This window comes from Phocoena phocoena, chromosome 5 (genome assembly GCF_963924675.1).
Source record: "Phocoena phocoena chromosome 5, mPhoPho1.1, whole genome shotgun sequence".
Classification (NCBI taxonomy): domain Eukaryota; kingdom Metazoa; phylum Chordata; class Mammalia; order Artiodactyla; family Phocoenidae; genus Phocoena; species Phocoena phocoena.
This window is the reverse complement of record NC_089223.1, coordinates 87,546,105-87,570,995: the sequence shown is the minus strand read 5'-3', so window position 1 is coordinate 87,570,995 and position 24,891 is coordinate 87,546,105. Positions and strand designations below refer to the sequence as shown.

The 24,891-nt window shown below is 38.6% G+C and overlaps 1 protein-coding gene across 2 annotated transcripts in view; it reads left to right on the top strand.

Moving 5' to 3' along the window:
* The first annotated feature begins 1,373 nt into the window (after positions 1 to 1,373).
* The window catches only part of ZCCHC4 (zinc finger CCHC-type containing 4), a 48,536-nt gene continuing 25,018 nt past the window's right edge, over positions 1,374 to 24,891 (top strand). The window contains exons 1-5 of one of the 2 annotated variants that reach the window (XM_065877820.1): positions 1,374 to 1,515; positions 2,296 to 2,414; positions 3,338 to 3,420; positions 19,886 to 20,161; positions 20,687 to 20,767. In XM_065877820.1, the coding sequence (XP_065733892.1) occupies positions 1,389 to 1,515; positions 2,296 to 2,414; positions 3,338 to 3,420; positions 19,886 to 20,161; positions 20,687 to 20,767 (686 nt within the window). In that variant the 5' untranslated portion in view covers positions 1,374 to 1,388. The remainder of the gene's footprint in view (positions 1,516 to 2,295; positions 2,415 to 3,337; positions 3,421 to 19,885; positions 20,162 to 20,686; positions 20,768 to 24,891) is intronic. The other variant, XR_010655915.1, reaches the window with a different exon arrangement.

Here is a 24,891-nt window from a genome sequence, read left to right as displayed (position 1 = left end):
AGAGAGAGAGAGAGAGAGAGAGAGAGAGAGAGAGGGAGAGGGACAGCATGCACATTCTGGTGTCTCTTCTTATGAGGGCACTAATCCCATTTTGGGGGCCTACCTTCATGCCTTCATTTAAACCTAATTATCTTCCAAAGATCCCACCTGTAATACCATCGCATTGTGGGGCAGGGCTTCAACATATGAACTTTGAGGGGGACACAATTCAGTCCATAAAAGTGACCCTTTCATCAGGGGAGTCAGGATCCAGAACAAGAAAGCAGAGACTGACATGGTAAAGTCTTTTGTAGGATTCCTTTCTTGTCACCCCTGACAGTTTTCCCCTTAAAGAGAAGTAGGTCTGTGTGCTGATTTTTGGGCAGCAAGGCAAAAGGCAGCTGAGGAGACTGGGTTCCACCACAAGGGCCAGAAGGGACAGATTGGACGGAGGGGAGCATAGCAGGCAGACTGACAGGGATTGTAGCAGGGAGAATGGAGAGCAGAGTTAGCTGGTCTTGACTGGAAAAGGGAATCCAGGCATATTAATGAACAGGTATATCCATCCAATATTGTGCTGTGACCACAGAGCATTAGCGGACATTCTTGGTTGTGATAGAGCCAACCTCATCTCAAACTGTCTTAAGCAGACAGAGCAGTTTGTGACTCATGTAACTGGAAACTTGAGGCATGTTTGGATCTAGGTTCTCACATGGTATCGTCATACATTCCTACCTCCTAGTTTTGCTTTCTCCTTATTGCCTTCTTGCTGAGTCAGGTACTCCTTAAGTGGTGGGAAACAGTACCACCAGACACTTGGTTGTCCCAGTGAAGAGTGCTTTTGTGATAGACTGTGTCATTGGCTCCAATTCTTCACCCCTTTCTGACCTATGCCCTTTGCCATGTAACTCTGCAATGTTTGACCACATGACTTGCTTGAGCCAAAAGAATGAGGTAGAAGTGACAGTGGCAGCTCCGAGCCTAGGCCTTAAGAACCTTGTCTGTTTCTCCTAGTTCTGTTGTGCTTCTGTCATTCCCATGAAAGAAATGTGCCCAGGCTGGCCGGCTGGTTACAGCAGGAGGATGAGAGACACATGGAGCAGAGCTGAGTTACTCTTGCCAAGGTGAACCTAGATCAGCCGGTCACTAGACACATGACTTAGCTCAGGTAAGATTAGAGAGCTGAACCTCTCAGATACATGAGAAATCACTGAGATGACAACATGGAACTCTTAGGGCTTCTTTCTCAGACGTTCCAGCAGAAGTTGGGTTTCGGGGCGTGACCTCTGCCCCAGTGGCCGAAGCTCCTCCTAAGCGAGAGGGGGCGCTCTGAGTCACGGCGGGTCATGGCGGCGCTCTTTCTTAGCCTCTTTGGTTCGGACTGAGGCTTTCGGGACGGCGGCGGGAAGATGGCGGCCCTCAGGGAGCGGCTTGGAACCGTAGAGGCAGAGGGGAGCTCGGGTCGCCAGGGGAACTCGGGAGTCGAGGTGGTGGTTTCCTCCGATCCCGCCCCGCCCGCCCCGCTGTGCCCTCACGGTGGGTCCGCGTCTGGGCTGAGCCTGGCTGTCGGGAGCCAAGGGGCCTGGGTGAGCCTGAACGTGCCGTGGGCTTTTAGGGCTCTCGGATTCAGATCCACCCCCCCTCTCTCCCACCGAGTGTGATATCTAGAAAACGCTCCTTCCTCGGGAAGTTGTGGTTTTCCACTTACTTAAGAAACCGTCATAGAAAGTCCCCACTGTTGTGGTTTTGGCTTTACGGCTGTTACATGTTTTTTGAAAGGACGAGGCAGAGGCTAGGCAAAAAGGATATGGGTTATTGAGTAATTCCCGTTGCCAAGTACTTGAAGATTTCATTTGTTGTTTTACTGTCTTTTCCATTAAAATTAAAAAACCGTTAGGGAGCACGATAGAATGAAATCTTGCTTAACTAGACCCAGTTTTTCTTGCGGAGAGAGAGTGCGTCCAACTCTAAAAGCTCAGATTTTCACTGAAAGGATAACTGAGCGGAGGTGGCAGAGTGCTCAGTTGTTTGGACTCCGTCTTTGTTGTGTCAGGACCCAGGCCGTTCACCATGTGGACTGCAACTGTACTGACAATAGCATTTTCCTTCTGGAGAGACCAGCTTTCAAAATTTATTTCTTAAGTAGTCTTTGCCTGAATGTTGTGACTTTGGGGGAAAAAAATTATTAAACAGAGTAGTGCATTTAATTGTGACAAATTGTGCGTAAAACTGAAACAAATTTTATTTAAAGGTGATGAAAACTAGGAACTTGAGGTAGATGACTGTTTGACTTATTTTTTCCTATTCTGGAACTAGGACCCACTCTTCTGTTTGTAAAGGTGAACCAAGGGAAAGAAGAAACACGGAGGTTTTATGCCTGCTCAGCTTGTAGAGATAGAAAAGATTGTAATTTTTTTCAATGGGAAGATGAAAAGGTATATCAACTTTTTGGATATATATATATATTTTTTAATTGTTGATGTCTGTGACATTTCATTGAGAATGTATGAGATAAATCTCTTGAGATGAAGATACCATGTTTTTTGGTTTGAGAGACTAGAGTTTATATTTACTCTGAACTTACTCTGATTACTGATGTCTTAAACTACTGTCTCAAAGTCTGAGTTCCCTTTAAAGCTTTCTGAGGTGTTAGTATTGGTTTTGCCAATATAGATTTCTCCCTAAAGAGTGCAGGTTATTATCATTCCAGGAAGTGCTTTAGAAAAACACTTTTTGGGAAGCATTTGCATTGACCATCCCTTATTCCGCTACTGGATGACTGATGAAGGCACTTAGAGATAGTTATGAGCTTGGAATTCTCTTGGCCTCAGCTCCAGTTAAAGATTTTTTTGTGGTACGTGGGCCTCTCACTGTTGTGGCCTCTCCCGTGGCGGAGCACAGGCTCCGGACGCGCAGGCTCAGTGGCCATGGCTCACGGGCCCAGCTGCTCCGCGGCATGTGGGATCTTCGCGGACCGGGGCACGAACCCGTGTCCCCTGCATCGGTAGGCGGACTCTCAACCGCTGCGCCACCAGGGAAGCCCTGAAAGTTTTGACTAGAAAGCTTTCAGCTTTGTTAGGTTTGTTGGAAAACAGTCTGTATGCCACTCTTCTGTAGACTCGTTAAGATCACTATGTGTGAATTAATCCCTCAGTGCTTTAATATGTTAGTTATTGTTTCAAACTGCTCTAGAATTTTCCCAGGTTAATGTGTTTTGTTTTCCTGTGGAATGAATGCTTGTTTAGAGCTTATTAGTTGCTCGAATTTCTGGCCTCTTGATGGCAGAATGCGATACCAGTTTTTCTAGGATAGTAGCAAGTTTGATAGTTTATTAAGTTTATTTTGTGCTCTGTTTCAGTTGTCAGGAGCCAGACTTGCTGCCCGAGAAGCTCATAACCGAAGATGTCAGCCTCCTTTATCCCGTTCGCAGTGTGTGGAAAGGTACTGATGCTGTGTCATTTTCATTTATTGTCCTATTGTTGTTTTTTTTCCCTCAGTGCCTTTAAGTTTACTTTCAGTAATTAATTTCTTTTTATCGTGGTAAAATATATATATAAGATAACATTTGCCAATTCAGTGACATTAATTACATTACCAGTGTTGTGCAACTATCACCACTATCAGTTTCCAAACTTTTTCATCACCCCAAACAAATTCTGTCACCAGTAAGCAATAACTCCCCATTCCACCTTCCTCCCATCCCTGGTAACCTCTAATCTACTTTTTGTCTCTATGATTTGACCATTCTGGGTACCTCAGATAAGCGGAATCATCAATATTTGTCCTTTTGTGTCTGGCTTATTTCACTTAGCGTTGTGTTTTCAAGGCTTATCCATGTTGTAGCATGTATCAGAACTTCATCCTTTTTATGGCTGAATGATATTCCTTTGTATCCATATACCACATCTTTTTATTTTTATAAATTTATTTATTTATTCATTTATTTTTTGGCTGCATTGGGTCTTCGTTGCTGCGTGCAGGCTTTCTCTAGTTGCGGTGCACAGGCTCTAGGCATGGGGGCTCAGTAGTTGTGGCTTGCGGGCTCTAGAGCGCAGGCTCAGTAGTTGTGACACACGGGCTTAGTTGCTCTGTGGCATGTGGTATCTTCCCAGACCAGGGCTCGAACCTCTGTTCCCTGCATTGGCAGGCAGTTTCTTAACTACTGTGCCACCAGGGAAGTCCCTGTACCACATCTTGTTTATCCATTCATCCATCAGTGGACACTCAGATGTTTCCACCTTTTGGCTATTGTGAATAATACTCAACACATGTTGGTGTATAGATATCTGTTTGAGCCCCTGTTTTCATTTCTTTTGCATATATACCTAGGAGTGGAATTACTGGATAATATGATAATACTATGCTTCGTTTTTTGAGGAACTGCCAACCTGTTTTCTTCAGTGGCTGCACCATTTAACATCCCCATCAGCAGTGTATGAGGGTTCCAATTTTTCTATGTCCTTGCCAACACATATTATCTTCTGTTTTTTTTGATTATAGCCATCCTAGCAGTTGTGAAGTGGTATGTCTGTAGTTTTGATTTTCATTTCCCTCATTATTAATGATGTTGACCATCTTTTCATATGTTTTTTGGCCATTTGTATATCTTCTTGGAGAAATGTCTATTCAAGTCCTTTGTCCGTTTTTAATAAGGTCATTTGTCTTTTTGTAGTTGAGCTGCAGGAGTTCTTATATGTTCTAGATATTACACTCTTATCAGATGATTTGAAAATATTTTCTCTCATTCTGTAGATTGTCTTTTCACTTTCTCAATGATGTCCTTTGATACACAAGAGTTTTTAACTTTGATGAAGTCCAGCTTTCAATTTTTTTTTTCTTTTTTTTTTGCGGTACGCGGGCCTCTCACTGTTGTGGCCTCTCCCGTTGCGGAGCATAGGCTCCAGATGCGCAGGCTCAGCGGTCATGGCTCACGGGCCCAGCCTCTCCACGGCATGTGGGATCTTCCCAGACTGGGGCACGAACCTGTGTCCCCTGCATCGGCAGGTGGACTCTCAACCACTGCGCCACCAGGGAAGCCCCAGCTTTCAATTTTTTTGTTGTTGTTGCTTGTGCTTTTGGTATCATAGCTAAGAATCCATTGCCAAATCCAATCTCATGAAGATTTACTGTAATCTTCCTTTTTGAAATACTAAACCAAACAAACAAACAAAAAACTTTTAAAAGCTGTAAACATCCGTTTTTAAAAGTCTTCATTTAAAAAAATTATTTATTTATTTATTTTTGCAGTACGCGGGCCTCTCACTGTTGTGGCCTCTCCCGTTGTGGAGCACAGGCTCTGGACGCGCAGGCTCAGCGGCCATGGCTCACGGGCCCAGCCGCTCCACGGCATGTGGGATCTTCCCGGACTGGGGCACGAACCCGTGTCCCCTGCATCAGCAGGTGGACTCTCAACCACTGCGCCACCAGGGAAGCCCATATATGGACCATTTTTAAAGTCTTTATTAAATTTGTTACAATATTGCTTACGTTTTATGTTTTGGTTTTTTGTCTGTGAGGCATGTGGGATCTTAGCTCCCTGACCAGGGATTGAACCTGCACCCCCTGCATTGGAAGGCGAAGTCTTAACCACTGGATTGCCAGGGAAGTCCCTAAAAATCTGCATTTTTAAAATGTTTTATTGGGTAAACTGGAATTGAGTCATAGATTTAATTTTTTGGCAAACTTGTGAAAAGAATTCATCTCTCTCCTTTGTTATAGGCATTGTGTTTTGTGTGCTGGGAGAGACTTCTTAAGAAGCCTCTGTCTGGGTTGCTGATGACAAATAGGTTTTCACTCTCATGATAACTCCTGCTGGTTACCTGGGCTGCTGTGTTTAGAAGGATTCTGAGGTCATATCTAGGCTAAGTGTAAAGGAATACTGGGATCTGTTAAAAATGTCTTTTTGAGCTTCTTAGTAGCTTTTAAAGTCCTTTGATAGGGGAGGCTTTTCTTGAGATAACTTGATTGCCCCTTAACTGCAGTACTTAATCAGTGATTAAGTCTACTTAATTTATGGGAATTAAATCAACAACAAAAAATGTTGAAAAATGAATTAATGTAAACAGCACCACTGAGCTAGGCACTATGTGAGGTGTTTTCTGTGATATATTGTTTAAATCCTGCCAAGGTGGTTTACTTAGATGAGAAAATTGAGGACTTGGAGAAGTTAAGTAACTTCATCATCTTCATACTATTAGAATGAATGAGCAGTGACTCAAACTCATGTCTCCCAGATTCTAAAACAGTATTTTTAAGCATATAAGCAGATAGTAATTAATATATGATGTATAGTGATTTAATTTAAGGGGATATAAGGATATAAAACAAAGAGTTATATAGAGATATATTATTATGAGATTATTATAATGAGATAGAATATCGAAGATGCAGAAAGTAGAAAAATATCACTATTGGTTTCTCCTTTGAACCCATCACCTTGGTCATTTTGTAGTCTTCCTTCTGGCCTTTTTTCCTATGCAAAGGTTTGTTGTACAAGATTGTGGTCATAATGTGGACATAGTTTTGTACTCTGCCGTATCACTTTTAGCTGATAAGCATGTACTTCATATTATTACATAAGGATATTGGTGATGTAGTTACACTCTATAAGAAAATTTAGATGATCTTTCCTTGCGTAATAAGATTTTAATCTGGAGCTAAACCACTGTGCAAGTCTTTGTACTACCAGAGTATGGTTTTTGATACTGAAGAATTTTTGAAATTCACATTTCATGTTAGTTAGAATTTAAAAACACTGGCTAGACTATGGAATATTAAAGAATTTTCAAAAGGTTATTTCTTGGGGGCCATAATTTCATCTGTTATTTAGTGCTGATTCTTGAGAGCATGTCTTAATAAAGTCATTTTCAACATCCTAAATCATCTGTGACCCAAAACCTCAGACTTTGTTGTCCAAGCCTCCATCCATTCCATCCATCCAGTCATTTATTCATTCTTTGTTGAGGGTTCAAAAAGAACTTAAAATGCTAGTAATGGAGTTGAGATATATTTAAACATAATACAGTGCAAAAGAAGAACGTTTTGTGTTGACAGTATTCATAGAAAAGATTGAGTACTCTGGAAGGTCAGAAGCTTTACAGCTAACTTGTGCCTTAGCTGATCAATTCAGTTTAAGGATATTGTATTCGAACAGGTTTTGGAGGATGGGTGAAAGTTTTTGCTTTTGAAATGTAATATCACTGATTACACTGGATCACTTTATAATTGATGCTCTTATGCTTTCTTACATGCTTTCGACAAGAGTGAAAAGTTTGAAATCAGTCGTTTCTCAAAATTAAAAATTTTGCCTTTTTAAAACCAAAGGCTTACTAAATTACCTCTTCTATGTTATTAATTACTCTCTTAGTGTGTCTTCAGCTTGAGACTGGCAGATTATTCTTGTGTGTAAATGGATGTAAGGATGACGTACTGTTACTTGAGATTATAATTATTTTCTAATTTAACTTTATACAACTCATTTATGTTATCTTATTAAATAACTACTATATTTGAAAGTGTTAAAATGCATTAAAACATTATACCTATTCTATAAAGCAAACTTTTTATCTGTTACTGTGACATAGCAATAGCTTTTCATTGACTGATTTAGTTTTGAAATTATTAGAAAGGAATAATGGTAGCTATTGAGATAAATTGACCTTTCTTACTTGATTTTTATTATGGAACTGGCAGTGCTGCACAGACTTCTAGGTTCTACAGAATAGGATTTGATATTCATTTTTCTAATTTCACCCATGCTTTATATTTCCTATGTGTTCACTTGACAGATTTACATTTTGTGTCTGAGACTTGACTTTCCTTATAGTTTTTAGCTGCCTGTCATGCCCTGAAATGTGCTATTCTATTATGTAGTATGTTGACATCTTTATCGTGACTGCTGAAGTCTTAGGGAGGATATATTTTAATGCTAAAATCAGCATTAATTTATGTGCATCCCGATAGTTTTGTTTAGTTGATATTTCACTCGGTTATGTTTTTTTCAGAGCTCATTTAAACTCAGATTTTCAAGGTCTGCTATTAGGGAAATGCCATAAACATAATTTGTCTACTCCCGGAAAGTCAAATGGAACATCAAATGGAGATCAATAAAAATGACATTTCAAAATGCTAGCCTGCAATTTGTGAGTCATGCTGAGCCATGCAGCAGAATGAATTTCTTCTCCCCCCGGGTATGTGTAGTAAGTACAAATGAGGAAGGAGCACTGAGTAATCCTTAGTTCCTGAGAGTCTCAAGTTCTTCCTACCAAACTTAAGAAAAACCCCTTGTGTCTGAATGTTACGTTTAAAGTCATACAGTTCAATGATAATGATATAATTTTGAATAGAAATATGTACAAGATCTCAGTTGATCTTGTGTCGAGAGAAGGTTAATAAACTAGCAATGGAAGCTTTCTGAAGGACAGTTTTGACCAGGCACAAAATACATCAGTGGAGGTTCATTTAACATTGTTCTTTTTTTCCTTCATTTAAAAATAATTAAACTTAGTGCCTTAAGATAGTCCCATGTAGTGAGTGAATTGCCACACTAGCCCCTCGCTTTGAACTTTCATCTCTTCCTGGTGATTTTGCAGCTTCTGCTGCCTTCAGTTGGCTTCACTCGGTGTGTGATAGGCAGTCCTTCTGACCATATTTGAGTAGCAGAAGCTGGCACAGCGTTATCTATTTGGGGAGCTTCCTTTCTCCTTTTTCCTATAAAGCCCTTGATTGTTTTCATCATTCATTCAATGACAACTGTTTACTTCTCTAATATCAAAAGTGTGCTTCTGCTCCATTTCTCTGTTTTGGTCCCTGAGTGCATGTACAATAACTTTGTGTTTTGGGACTGAGCAATAGAATAATAGCAGTGACACTCCACCTACAGTCTGGCTGATGGCAGTTATAAATCATGTCTCAATATCCTAGATGCTAAAATGTGAAAATGTTTGCATCTTAGAGGTGATTGGATTTTGCTTTGTGATCCAATCTGACAGGCTTTCTTTTTTTTTTTAATTAATTAATTTGTTTTATTTTTGGCTGCGTTGGGTCTTTGTTGCTGCGCGTGGGCTTTTCTCTAATTGCGGCGAGCAGGGGCTACTGCTGCTACCTCGTTGAAGTGAGTGGGCTTCTCATTGCGGTGGCTTCTCTCATTGTGGAGCGTGGGCTCTAGGTGTGTGGGCTTCAGTAGTTGTGGCACGCAGGCTCAGTAGTTGTGGCTCGCGGGCTCTAGAGTGCAGGCTCAGTAGTTGTGGCTCATGGGCTTAGTTGCTCCGCGGCATGTGGGGTCTTCCCGGACCAGGGCTCAAAAAAATCTGTGTCCCCTGCACTGGCAGGTGGATTCCTAACCACTGTGCCACCAGGGAAGCCCCCAGGCTTTCTTTCAATGGGTGGGTTTAGCCCGTTTTTATAGCGTATATGACATATATGCTTGGTCTTAGTTTTATTATTTTTATACTTCCTGTTTTTATTGCTTCTTTTTATGCTCTTTCACTCTGTGGTCTGTATTTGTTTTTCTTTCTTTCTTTCTTTCTTTTTTGCGGTACACGGGCCTCTCACTGTTGGGGCCTCTCCCATTGCGGGCCACAGGCTCCGGACGCGCAGGCTCAGCGGCCATGGCTCACGGGCCCAGCTGCTCCACGGCATGTGGGATCTTCCCAGACCGGGGCACAAACCCGTGTCCCCTGCATCGGCAGGCGGACTCTCAACCACTGCGCCACCAGGGACGCCCTGTTTTTCTTTAATTTTTTAATTTTTATTTATTTTTGGCTGCGCTGGGTCTTCGTTGCTGTGCAGGGGCTTTCTCTAGTTGCAGCGAGTGGGAGCTACTCTTTGTTGCGGTGCGCGGGCTTCTCGTTGCAGTGGTTTCTCTTGTTGTGGAGCACGGGCTCTAGGCGCACAGGCTTCAGTAACTGTGGCGTGTGGGGTCAGTAGTTTTGGCTTGCGGGCTTCAGAGCACAGGCTCAGTAGTTGTGGTGCACAGGCTTAGCTGCTCCGCGGCATGTGGGATCTTCCCGGCCAGGGCTCGAACCTGTGTCCCTTGCATTGACAGGCGGATTCTTAACCACTGTGCCACCCGGGAAGCCCTGTTTTTCTTTTTTTAATGTGTGTTTCTTCTGTATTTTTGTTCTAATGGTTGCCTTTGTAACTTTTTAAACCATATTTAATTCTTTTTTTTTTAGATTGCCTTCCTCCATCTAAAAATGAGAAATGATTACTTAATATGTTACTTCTTCCTCTCTTTCCTTCTCTATAATTACTATCTGATTTTTTTTATTAATAATTATTTTAAAAATTTATTTATTTATTTTTATTTTTGGCTGCCTTGGGTCTTTGTTGCTGCGCGCAGGCTTTTCTGTAGTTGCGACGAGCGGGGGCTACTCTTCCTTGCGGTTCGCGGGCTTCTCATTGGGTGGCTTCTCTTGTTGCAGAGCGCAGGCTCTAGACTCATGGGCTTCAGTAGTTGTGGCACTCGGGCTCAATTACTCTCTGATTTTAGTTGGTTATTTCTTTTTAGGGTTAACCTTTATGCCTTTGAATATTGCTTATAGCTCTTTTACTTGGTTTTTCAGTTTTAAATTATATCTTTTGGCTGATGGCTCTAAAATATGAGAAAATCAATACACTTTTTGATTTCCCTTTCCCTTCCTCTTCCCATACCAGTTTTATTTGGTTTTATATTATTTACATTTTGTACTCTAACTGTAATTTTTCTGTTTTTAGTCTGTGGTCAAATAGATTTAGTGCTGACTGATAGCCCCTTTGCTGTAGTTTCTTCACTCATCTCCTATTTGGCTGAAATTCATCCTCTAGCAGTTTTAATTTTTTTAAAAAGGCTTTTATTAATCAAAAAATTTAAATCAAAGTATCTGTGTGGCTATTGTATGATTCCATTTATATAAAAATATATAAATCATAATAACATCTTTCCTACACAGCTTTTTATTTTCCTCCTAGTTAATAACAGTTTTGAATTTATTTGTTGTTATAGTGACTATTTGCTTAATTATTTATGTGCTTCAGAAATGATTCAACTGCAAACTCTCTGCCTGTTGTCTGAATCCTTTCAGAACATTCAAATGTAGCATAATCTATTGGTTTCATCTTCTTGGAGAAATTTGTCCTAGAGCTTTCAGAAATGTTCCCATCTGTAATGGTTGCCCTTTCTCCTTGGCATCCAGCTGTCCAGCAGGTTCTTCATGAAGGATCCAGGTAATATAACTATATAACCTGAGTTCTTCCAAGTCCAGAAATATTTAATTCCTTTATTCTTTTTTTTTTTGAAAATTAGAAATTTGATCTCTTTATTTTTTCTTTTACATATATATTTTTTAAATTGAAGTATTGTTTAATTTACAATGTTGTGTTAGTTTCTGGTGTATAGCAAAGTGATTCGGTTTTCTCTTTCTCTCTCTCTCTCTCTCTCTCTCTCTCTCTCTATATATATATATATATATATATATGTTCAGTTATATATTCTTTTTCAGATTCTTCTCCATTATAGTTTATTATAAGATATTGAATATAGTTTCCTGTGCTATACAGTAGGACTTTGTTGTTTCTGTTTTATATACAGTAGTGTGTATCTGCTAATCCCAAACTCCTAATTTATCTCTCCCCACCCACCTTTCCCTTATGGTAACCATAAGTTTGTTTTTTATGTCTGTGTAACTCTTTTATTCTTGAATGGCACGGTACTTAAGTATAACATTATTTGGGTGTATGTTTTACTTGGGGACTTTGCAGGATTGCTTCATGTCCTCCAGAGCAGTACTTCTTAAATGATCTGTGTTAAAGGGTCAGTCTTTTGCTTGTTTGCTTGTTTTATGTTTTTATTTTTATTTCTAGTCCACTGGGATCAGATACGTCTGTAAATATAATAGAAATAAATAACTAGAAAATAAAATGGAAAAAAAGAGAAGACATACAAAATACAAGCCCACATTTTTTGTTATTAGATTGAACAGACCTAAAAGTACTCTAATTGGTATAAAAGTTTCTAAACATGTACTCTGGATGTCTGTCTTTGTCTCATCAGGAACTGGAAACATTTGGCGGCCAGCTCCAGTGCATGGCCCTCTTTGTGGAGCACTGTTCTAGAGTTAAGTAGGTACTGTAGATGTCTGGGGCCAGTTTGATTTTGACCACCCAGCAGTTGGCTTGATCTTTTTCCTGAATGCTTAAAAGGAAGTAAATATTTTGAGATCTTGCATTTCTGAAAATACCTGTATGCGGATACTTGATTTATAACCTATACAGATGATAGAATTCTAGGTTGGGAATATCTTTCCTTCAGGGTTTGGAAGGCAGTGCTCCATTTTCTTCTGTCTTCATTATAGCTGTTGAGAAGTTGAAGTTCAACAAGTTCATTCTTGATCTCTTATGTGTGACCTGTGACTTGTTTAATCCCTCTGTTAGTTTTTTAGAATCTTTTTTTTTTTTTTTTTTTTTTTTTATGCGTTACGCGGGCCTCTCACTGCTGTGGCCTCTCCCGTTGCGGAGGACAGGCTCCGGACGCGCAGGCCCAGCGGCCATGGCTCACAGGCCCAGCCGCTCCGCGGCATGCGGGATCCTCCCAGACCGGGGCACGAACCCGCGTCCCCTGCATCGGCAGGCGGACTCTCAACCACTGCGCCACCAGGGAAGCCCTAGAATCTTTTTATTCCTAGGGATGTCACATGTCATGAAGATCTATCTGATGTAAGTCTGTTTTATTTTATTTTGCTTGGTGTTAGGTAAATCCTTTCAAACTGGAAACTCATGTTGTTGAGTTCTGAGAAATTTCCCAGATTATGTCCCTATTGCCAAAGAATGAAAAACCAAGTCTCACATGATTTTAGGGCAGAGTACAACCCAGTTCTTGCTTAGTGATCTTCTGGAGTTGTCTTTGTTTTCTTTGAGTTTAACTCTTCCCTTCCCTTTAAAGCACTTCTTAATACCTTTTATTTAGGAAAATTTCAAGCATACGCAAGAGCAGAGAGAACAGTATACTAAGAACGTCCTGCACCCACACCCAGCTTCCTCAGTCATCAGTACGAGGCTAATTTTGTTTCCCCTGTACCCTCTACCCCGACCTCCAATCTGGACATTATATAGTTCTACCTGGAAACACTTCTCTATGTATCTTAAGAGATAAGGCCTTTAAAAAAAGCATGATCACGATACTATTAAAATACCTAAAACATAAACAATTTTTTAATATTACATAGCATGCATTAGCATTCAGTGTTTCTCTGGTTACCTCATAAATGCCAGTTTATAATTCGTCTGTTCAAATCAGGATCCATAGAGGCTTTACACATGGCAGTTGGTTGATATCTTTAATCTTTTATTCACTGAAGAAACAGAGTCATTTGTCTGATAGAAATTTCCATATTCTGAATTTGGTTGATTGCATCCTATAGTGTCAGCTAACATTTATTCTATCCCCTGTATTTCTTGGAAAGTAGAGGCGTCCCCAGAATCGAGTTCAGTTTTAGGAGCAACCTCTTCTGTAAGTTGTGTGGTCTGTTTCCTTTTATATCACGTCAAAAGGCAGATAATGTCTGGCTGTTCACTTAGTGTGTTATAAGATTGGTTGTGTGTTCAGGTCATATAGGTATAGGCCAGCCTATACCATCCATTATAAAGTTCTATGTCACTGTTTCTTCTAATGATTTCAGCAGTAATTGATGATCATTGCCTAGAGTTATAAGGGTTTACAAATTCCTGTCATCGCTCATGCATTTATTAGCTGCGATTCTTTAAAGAAGAACTTTGTTTCATCAGCTGTTGACTTAACCGTGTTTACAGTTCATCTGGGAAGTCAAGATAAATGTTTAATTCTTCCCCTCTTATTGTTTGTTTTCAGCCTGTTTTCAGAATAATGATTCGGTACCCCAGCTACTTACAGAGTTGACTTATCAGGGTCATTGTTCTTGTATTTTTAATATCACTATGAAAACATGTATTTTAAAAATTTAGTTATTTTTTAGTTAATTGAAATTATTCTTTTTGGTATAGCACTGTTTGAATTTGATTTAATTTTTACAATATGATGGAAGTTATAGGTAGGGTGCCCATATAATTTTAATCCAAGCCAGAATACTTTCTGTGAGTAAAAGGGGGCACTAATTAGATGGAACTCCAGGACAGCAGATGTAAACTGGGACTGTCCTGGGCAAACAGGGGTGTATGGGCACCCTGGAGGAATGTGGGTTGTTAGGGCGAAGTTAACATTTTTTCCCCAAAATTTTCAGCTTTACTGAAGTACAATAATTTATGTACAATAAGTTGCATGTATTTAAAATTACAGTTTGATAAGTTTTGACATGAAACCATCTACTCATGAAACCGTCACCACAATTAAGAAGATGAACATATCCAGTACCCCCAAAAGTTTCCTCCTCTACCATTGTCCTATATTCCTCCATCCCCAAAGGCCCCAGATAACCACTGATCTGCTTTCTGTCACTATGGATTAGTTTGCATTTTCTAGAATTTTATATAAAGGAATTATACAGTATATAGTATTTTTTGAGGGGATGTGTGTCTAGCTTCTTTTACTTAGCATAAATATTTTTGATGTTCATCCATGTTTAAGTGTTTGTATCATTAGTTTATTCCTTTTTATTCCTGAGTAATACTGTGTTGTATGGATATATTTTCACCTGTTTGTAGACATTCAGGTTGCCTCCAGTTATTGCCTATTACAAATAAAGCTGCTACAAACATTTGTGTATAAGGGTTTGTATGGACTCATGTTTTTATTTCTCTTAGGTAAATACCTAGGAGTAGAATGGCTGGATCATATGATAAATGTGTTTAACCTTACCAAACTGTTTTCCGAAGTAGCGGCATCATTTTACATTCCCACTAGCAATTTATGAGGTTCCAGTTTCTCCCCATTCTACACAACACTTATTATTATTTTTTAAATTATAGTCGTCATATTAAGTGTGATGTGGTATCACATTGTGGTTTTGATTTGCATTTCCTTTGATTGCTAATGATGTTGAGCATCTTTCCATGTGCTTATTGGCTATTTGTATATCTTCTTTGGAGAAATGTCTGTTCACTTCCTTTGCCATTTTTTAGTTGGTCTAATTCTTTTTATTGTTGAGTTGTAAGTATTCTTATGTATTGTGGATGCAGCTCCTTTACCAGATACACGATTTGCATACATTTTCTCGTTCTTGGGTTGTCTTTCCACTTTCTTGGTGGTATCCCTTGCAAAACAAAAGTTTTTAATTTTGATTAAGTCCAATTTATTTTTTCTTTTGTTGCTTACGATAAGGGTGTCTTTTGAAGAAAAGTTTAAAATTTTGATTTCCAATTTATTGGGGTTTTTTTTTTAATACTTTGTGCTTTTTAAGTCCTATTTAAGAAATCTTTGCCAAATACAATCATTATTATTCTCTCCTATGTTTTCTTCTAGAAGTTTTATAGTTTTAGCTCTTAGATTTAGGTCTATGATACATTTTGGCTTAGTTTTTCTTTTTCTTTTTTCTTTTTTTTTTTTTGGCTGTGCTGCATAGCATGTGGAATCTTAGTTCCCTGACCAGGGATTGAACCCATGCCCCCTGCATTGGAAGCATGGAGTCTTAACCACTGGACTGGGAGGGAAATCCTTGCTTAGTTTTTAAATATGATATGAAATAGGGTCAGGCTTTTGAACTTTTTAAAATCAGTTTTTCAGTATCTTGTAAAAGTCCTGCTGAGATTTTAATTGAAATTGTGTTGAATTTATAGATAAAATTGGAAAGAATTGACATCTTAATAATACTGAGTTTTATAATCCATAGCCATAGTATATCTCTCCAGTTACTAAGTCATCTTTAATTTTTCTCTATGACATTTTGTAATTTTCAGTGTACTGGGGTTATATGTCTCTTGTCAGATTTATTCCTAAATATTTTATATTTTTAATGCTATTTTAAATTGTTATATTTCAGATTCTGATTATTTATTGCTAGTCTGTAACAATAGAGTTGATTTTGTATATTATCTTTTATACTTGATAAGCTTACTTATTTAACAGCTTTTTTGAAGATTTTCTTAGGACTTTCTATATACATGATCATGTCTGTGAGTAAAGAAGTTTTAATGTTTCCTTTCTAATCTGTGCCTTTTATTTCTTGTCTTATCAAAGTGGCTAGAATCCCTGGTCAGTGCTGAGTAGAAATGGTAAGCGTAGACATCCTTGCTTTATTCCAGTCTCAGTAAGAATGCATTCAGTCTTTCATCAGTGGTGTTAGCTGTAAGTTTTTCTTAGATGCCCTATATTAGGTTATGGAGGTCCCCTTCTATTCCTAGTTTTCTGAGATTCTTTATCACAAATGGATGTTTGATTTTTGTCAAGGGCTTTTTTCTGCATCTAATGAGATCTTTTATTTTTTTGATTTTTAATATGGTGCATTGCACTGATTGAATTCAGACATTAAAGCAACCTTGCATATCTGGGGTCAACTACACTTGGTCATGATGTATTACCATCTTTATATATGTGTTTTTGATTGACTAAAGTTTTGTTAATAATTTTGAGTTTGTGTTCATGAAGTATATTGGTGTTTAGTTTTCTTATAATTTTTTTTCTGGTTTTGGTATTGGAGTAATGTTGGCCTAATGAAATGAAGTGGGAATTATACCCTCCTTTCTGTTTTTTGGAAGAATTTGTACAGAATTGGTATTGTTCCACTGTTTTCTAATTTCCAGTGAGAAATCTGGTATCATTCTTATCTTTGTTCTTCCATGTCTTTTTTCCCTCTGGTTTCTTTTAAGATTTTTCTCTTTATCAACTGATCTTCAAATAATTTTATTATAATGTATCTTACAGTTTTCTTCATTTCTTGTGCATGGGGTTCACTGAGCTTCTTTAATCTTTGAATGTAATTTTATAAAATTTTAACCATTATTTTCTTCAAAAAATTTTCCTCCCCCTCCCCCCTTTCAGGGGTCCATTTTCATGTATTTAGGCCCTTTGCTGTTTCATTTTGGATAGTTTCTAAGGCTGTGCCTTCGAGTACACCAATGCTTTTTTTTTTTTCTGTAGTGTCTGAACTGCTGTTAGTCACATCAAGGTTATTTTTCATTTCAGACAATTAAAAAATCTTTATAGGTTTGATTTGGGTCTTTTTATATTTTCCATGGCTTTCCTTAGGCTCATGCTTTCCTCTACTTTCTTGAACATATGGAATATAGTTATAATAAAATGGCTTGAGTGTTTTTGCCTGCTGATTATATTATCTCTGTCATTTCTGAGTTGGTTTGAATTGATTGGTTTTTTTTTTTTTTTTTTCTCTAATCATGGGTCATGTTTTCTTGTTTCTTTGCATACCTGGTTATATTTGATTCAGTGCTGGCAGTGTGATTTTTACCTTGTTGTATACTGGATATTTTTTATTCCTTTACCTATTTTTGAGCTTTGTTCTAAGATACAGTTAAGTTACTTGGCTAATGTTTGATACTCTTGAGCAGGAGTTGGCCAACGACAGTCTGCAGGCCAAATCTGGCCATTGCCTGTTCATTTCTGTTCAGGTTTGTGGTTGCTTTTGTGCTGCAGCGATAGAATAGTCGTGACAGAGAGAATGGATGGCCTGCCAAGCTCAAAATATTTACTGTCTGATCCTTTATAGTCCCTTGCTTTTGAAGGCTTATCTTTAAGCCTTTTGGAGGACCAGAGCAGCCTTGGGGTAGGGCTGATTTCTTCCCACTCCTGAGGCTGTATGTCCTGAGCGCCCTACCTCATCCTTGTGGATTCAGAGGTTTCTCACTCTGGGCCCTGGGTGATTGTTCTACCTGCTCATTTCCAGCAGTCCTCTCTCTCTCGGTAGGTAGTCTTTTCACGCACCTGCTAATCAGTGCTCAGCATAGACTGGAGGGGAATCTCAGCAGGCCTTGGATCACTAGCTCAGTGTCTGCTGTCTGCCTTCCGTGTACTCCTTGCGTACCATCCAGTGCTCTGCCTTGTGGATCCAGCTGCCTAGGCCTCCACGATTTCAAAACTCTACCTCATCAACTTGTTGTGCTGTGTTTGGGGCCTCCATCCTGTGCAGCCAGCTCTCCACAGGCAGGAAGCTGAGCAGCCGTACTGCTCACTCACCTCTTCCCTTCTCTTGGCGTTCGCTCTTTGGGCTGCCAGTTGTCCGATATCTTTTTTTCCTACTTTTTTCTTTTGTCCAGTATCTTAAAACTGTGGTTTCATATATTTTATCAATTTTTTTGAGGGCCAGGATGGTAAATCTGGTCTCTCTTGCTTTTTCGTGGCTGAATGTGGAAGTCTTCAACAATGAACAGCTACTAATGAATGGTAATAGTAGTAAATTCAGTGTGTCTGTTGCCAAGGAAGGTGCTGGTTCCTTCCACTTGCATCTCATGTCTTAGGGGCCCTTTTCTCTACTGACACTCTTACTTTGAATTACTATTAAAGTTTCTTCTAATATCATGCTCCTTTCTCTTTCCAGTCATAGATAAAGCTGTCAAAAGAACAGTTATCATAGAAATAGAAACAAATTACCAGCATGATGAGCTTATTTCTTGCTATCGCCATTCAGAATACCTATTTCTCACTGCCTTGGGTGCTTTGAAGTGAAACTGTGCTTATATACAGAAAGTTTTAATACCCACTTTGATTCTATGTTCAGTTCACAGCTTTTACAGTGCAGTTCAGAGTTCAGTTCAACTGAAATCATATGACTGTTTTCAAACTCTTAAGAATCCTTTAGTGCACTATTTGACATGCTTAGATCTAGACATTTCTGACCCTCTATGAGCCATGATAATCTTACTTATTTTTCTTTTGTTTTCTTATTCTGCTTTCTTTTTTAAATTTTTAAAAATTTATTTATTTATTTTTGGCTGCTTTGGGTCTTCATTGTTGTGAGCGGGCTTTCTCTAGTTGTAGTGAGCGGGGGCTACTCTTTGTTGTGGCGCACGGGCTTCTCATTGCAGGGGCTTCTCTTGTTGCGAAGCAGGGGCTCTAGGCGCGCGGGCTTCAGTAATTGTGGCACACGGGCTCAGTAGTTGTGGCTCGCGAGCTCTAGAGCACAGGCTCAGTAGTTGTGGTGCGTGGACTTGGTTGCTCCACAGCATGTGGGATCTTCCTGGACCAGGGCTTTAAGCCATGTCCCCTGCGTTGGCAGGCGGATTCTCAACCACTGCGCCACCAGGGAAGTCCATCTTACTGTGAATTCTTAGCTGGATTGCATATACAAAATCAGCAGTTTTAAAAACGTACTGTGATTGTCTTCTCTCTTTAATCATCAGTAATAAAATGGAAAGAGGGGGGAAAAAACCCAAAGTAGTGGCTTTGAAATCAGATATAAAGACGACTTGAAAGGGATCAAATAGGCTATCTGGTATCGTATTTCTTAAGGCTTTGATTATTGTTTTGCTGCTTTGGGGTGAGCTTCTCAGAACTGCCTCCATCAGTACTGCTAAGAATAGAGGAACTTTGTGGGAACATTTTTTCTTTTAGGAGGTAATTTTTCTTGCTATGTATGCCATAAGAAATTGAAGAATGATCTTAATTTCTCATTTGAAAATGACTGTCTTACTGAGCCAGACTGTTTAACACCTCCAAGTTAGAACACATGGATTTGTCAATAAATTTAAAGGTGATAGTAGTCTCCGTTACTACTAGGTTGTTTGAATAATATATTATATTCACATTTTAAATGGATATTGATCTTCAGCCAGTGACTAAATTGGAGCATCTCAATTTTTAAGAAATCGCTGATTCTTTTCCACTTTGTAGGTATGCAGCCAGACATAAATCCTAGCCAACATTCCACAGATTGTTTCGTACCTTTGCTTCTTCATGCAGTACTCTTTAGGAAGTAATAATACTTTTTGCATGTTAAACCTGGCGAAAATCAATTGTCTTTAAAGCAACAAACTTAAAATGTATTCCTTTGTGTTTTGTTGTGTCTTGAAGGTACTTGAAGTTTATTGAGTTGCCCTTGTCTCAGAGAAAGTTTTGTCAAGGATGTCAGCAGTTGCTGTTGCCAGATGATGAGGAAAAGCATCGCAAGCATCAGATAGTGGGTGATATTTCTATCACCCAGTTAAAAAGGCCCAGTCAACTCCTTTATCCATTGGAAAACAAGAAGACAAATGCCCAGTATTTGTTTGCTGATAGGAGCTGTCTGTTCTTGGTAGACCTACTCTCTACCCTTGGGTTCAGAAGAGTACTGTGTGTCGGGACACCAAGGTATGTTATATGGTATTTTAAACATTCTCCCATCACCACTATTTAAACTGTAAGAAAATTTATTAAGTAGTTATTTATTGGGTTGGCCAAAAAGTTCGTTCAGGTTTTTCCATAAGATATGGAAAACCCAAATGAACTTTTTGTCCAACCCAATACTATGTGCAGGTTACGACATGAAGCTTCAAGTGTACAAAGGAAATATAAAGCATGGTCCCTCTCTGAGGAGTTTGTAATCTTTATTCCATTTGAGAGAAATCTTTGTAGATTTCTGGTACATGATAGGAGATTCTTTCTGATTTGATTCTTAAGTTATTTATTATTTTAGAGTTTTCTGTTTCAGATGAGATCCATCCACTGTTTCAAAAATATTTGTGAAATTTAAACCTTGCTTATACTTGCCAAATTTTCTTCAGTGTTTCACTGAAATATTAGAAATATCAGGAGAACATTGATGGGTTTTTTGTTTTCTTGTTATCTATGGCATTTGTAATTTCTTATTAAATTTGCTTTCACTAATTGCTTTAGGTTGCATGAGCTGATCAGGTTGAAAGCATCAGATGACAAGAAGTCTAACATTAAAAGCCTTTTATTGGATATTGATTTTCGGTAGGTTTACAAAGTATAATATTTATTCTCCTTCATTGTGTTCTGTTTCTTTTTAATGTTTTCGTCTTATTAATCCTATTACAATCCTTTACTTAACATTTAGAAGTAGTGATTGGTTATAAGGTATCATTTTAGTCATATAGACAACATGTAATCTTCCATATTTCAAACAGGGAGGTGGTAGATTTCTCCTTTTGCTAGTGTGTTTCCTAAATTTTCTCTGTGAATAGGTCTAGTTGTCTTTGGCTTATAATTTAGAGATACATTTCAATTGAGTGAAATTTCTTCTAATATACTTATTTTTCAAGGGTAATTCCAAATTTCGTCCAGAATTTTGTTTCATCATGATGTTTTAAGTGTGATAAGACATGTATTTTAATATTTTTACTGGATGATATGCATACTGTCTTTCACTGGACATGACCTGAAGTGAAGGGAGCGCTAACTAGGAAATAGAAAAGTCCCGAGGCAGAGGATAAACAACCAGATAAGCTTTGTGGGAGAGGGTCAGAATTAAATGGCACCTGATGTGTTGGAACAAACAGGTGAGATAGTGGACCACATCTTGAGTCCCCCCTCTGGTGGTAATTGAGAAGATACAGACGTTTGATTTACAACACAGGATGGCAAATGTGTCCATCCTCAGACTCTCTGATTCTGTAAACTTGAAGTACTCTTCCTAGTGTCTGTAATTGTTTGATTTCCAGGAGTTCATGGTGAGTCTGTAAGATACCGTGTTCTCAGTATATTTTACTTGTTCTTGAGTGTATTGAAGGAATCGGGCTTTGAGTTTCTTTTTATTTAATCTGATAGAGTCTATTTGGCCAATATTCCAGCATTTGCTGGATTCTCTCTAGTATTATTACTCAGCTTCTCTATGAAATTACATATGCTTTTTCTCCCTAAAAACAGGCAGACAGATTTTTAAAGTGTAGAAAGTCACAATAAAATGTACAGCTTTCGTTATTTATTTTTCTTTAGACTTCCAAGTCAACTTTAGGTTATCTAATATAAGCACATATGTTTCTCAGAAATAACCCACACTTTCTGTAACCCTCATCCCTTATTAACAGGACTAGCACACACTTTACAAATACCTGCTTGATGTGAGTAATCCTCGGGAAAATGGAATTCCATAAGTGATAATATGGACTTCTTCTTAAACTCAAATTCTTTTTTTAAATTGAGTTATAATTCACTAAAATTTACCATTTTAAAGTGTGTATTTCAGCAGTTTTTGGTATATTCACTAGGTTTTGCAGCCATCACCCATGATTCCAGAACATTTTTAATCACACTACAAAGAAACTCCTTACTTCCCCTAATAACCATTAATCTGCTTTCTGTCTCCATGGATTTGTCTATTCTGGATGTTTTATATAAATGGAATCATACAATGTGTGACCTTTATGTCTGGCCTCTTTCACTTTAGCATAATGTTTTCAAAATTCCTCCATGTCATAGCATATAACTGTACTTCCTTTTATGGTTGTATAATATCCCATTGTATGAATATCTCAATTTCTTTTTTAACTACCATGTTTCTTTCCTAAAGTATTATTGTTAAATTATTATAAATGTATTATTTTAAAGGTAGAAATTTAACTTTTGAGGTCTTATAATAACAATATTAACAATGACTAGTATTTAGTGAGTACTTGTCACTTGTCAAACCCTATTCTAAATCCTTTGATCCTCACAACAGACCTATAAGGCAGATACTATTAACATTCTCCTTTTCCTCAGAATAGAAAACTGAGGTACAAAGAAATTAAATAACTTGACCAAAGTCACGGTTTATAAATGTCCAGCTCAGGATTCAAACCCAGTCAGTCTGGCCCCCAAAATTAAATTATCCTCTGGAAATAACTTTGCTTTTGGAAGTGTATATAAGCCTTTCTTATATAACCTATATTTCTCTCTTGTCATCCTTCTAGGTTGCCCTTTTTCCACCTATCCCTCTGCTTTGTTCCACAATAGTTTTCAAATGCGTTAATAACTGGTTTCCAGGTTATTCATGTATTTAGAGTCAGGCATTCATATTAGTCAGGAATCTTTCTTTCATTAGAGTCCCAGAAATCCATTTATGTCACTGGGAATGTATTGGCTCACACTACTGGAGTCTAGGGTATAACAGGCTTCAGTCCAGTTGAGATCCTGGGCCTCACAGTTTTTTAGAGCTCTGTCTTTCTCTCTCTCTATCTCTCATTCTGTGTTTCTGTCTGTACTGGTCTTATTCTTCAGACAGCTTCCTTCATTCTGCCAAGGACTTTGGTGGGCAGCAGCTTTAAACTTACATAGTCTCAGCTGAACTGCCCAGTAGAAAAAGAATCTTTCCCAAGAGCTCCAGCAGCAAAACTCCAGTGAGTACTCTGCCTACCTTGCCTGGGGTTACATAGCCATCCCAGAATCATCACTGTGGCCTGGCAGATAGAGTGCTAAGGAGTGGGTTCTCCATAGGAAATGGATGTTTGACTGAAACAAGGGGAGATATAGGTACTAGAAAGACAAAAAAAAGACAAAAAAAAAAGATGTCCACAACTGAATTATTCAAGACAATATATGTCAGTTGTCAGCAGCACATACGTTTTCATCTCTCTTGGGTATTGTATTAATTTGCTAGGGCTGTCATAACAAAATACCACAGACTGGGTGGGTTAAACAATAGAAATTTCCCACAGTTTTGGAGGCTAGAAGTCGAAGATCAGGGTGTCAGTAGGTTTGGTTTCTTCTTTTTTTTTTAAATTTATTTTATTATTTATTTATTTATTTTTGGCTGTGTTGTGTCTTCGTTGCTGTGCGCGGGCTTTCTCTAGTTGTGGAGAGCAGGGGCTACTCTTCGTTGTGGTGCACGGGCTTCTCATTGCAGTGGCTTCACTTGTTGCAGAGCATGGGCTGTAGGTGTGCAGGCTTCAGTAGTTGTGGCACACGGCCTCAGTAGTTGTGGCTCGCAAGCACTAGAGTACAGGCTCAGTAGTTGTGGTGCATGGGCTTAGTTGCTCCATGGCATGTGGGATCTTCCCAGACCAGGGCTTGAACCTGTGTCCCCTGCATTGGCAGGTGGATTCTTAACCACTGCGCCACCAGGGAAGTCCCAGGTTTGGTTTCTTCTGAAATCTCTCTCCTTGGCTTGCGGATAGCTGCCTTCTGTGTCATCACATGGTCTTTCCTGTGTGTGTGCACATCCCTGGTATCTCTTTATGTGTCCAGATTTCCTCTTCTTATAAAGATACCAGTCATATGCATTGGGGCCCACCCTAATGACCTCCTTTTAACTTAGTCACCTCTTAGTACACCTGAAATTAACATAACATTGTACATCAATCATATTTCAATTAAAAAATTTTTTAAAAGATAAATGCTTAAAAATTAATTTAATTACCTCTTTAAGGGCCCTCTCTCCAAATATAGTTACCTTTTGAGAGACTGAGGGATCAGTGCTTCAGCATATGAATTAGTTGAGGGGACACAACTGAGGCCATAAATATACCTAGGAGTAGAATTGCTTGGTCATGTGGTGATTCTGTGTTTAACTTTTTGAGGGACTCCCAAACTGTTTTCCAAGGTGACTGCACTGTTTTACTTTACCAACAGCAATGTATGAGAGTTCCAATTTCTCCACATCTTTGTCAACACTTGTTATTCTCTGTCTTTTTGAAGTAGTGTCTCATTGTGGTTTGTTTTGCATTTTATTGGTGGCTAATGTTGTTGAGCATGTGCTTATGGTCAATTGTTTATCTTTTTGGAGAAATGTCTATTCAGTCCTTTGCCCATTTTTAAAATTGGTTATTTGTCTTATTGTTGAATTGAAAGAGTTCTCAATATATTCTGGATACTAGACCCCTATCAGATATATGATTCGTAAATATTTTCTCCCGTTCTTTGTGTTTTTTCACTTTTGATGGAGTCCAATTATTCTGTTTTCTTTGGTTGCTTGTGTTTTAGGTGTCATACCAAGAAACTATTGCCTAATCCAAAGTCATGAATATTTACACTTGTTTTCTTCTAAGAGTTTTTAATTTTACCTCTTATATTTAGGTCATTGATTTCTTTTGAGTAATTTTTATATATGGTATGAGGTAGGGGTCTAACTTTATTCTTTGCATGTGGATATCCAGTTGCCT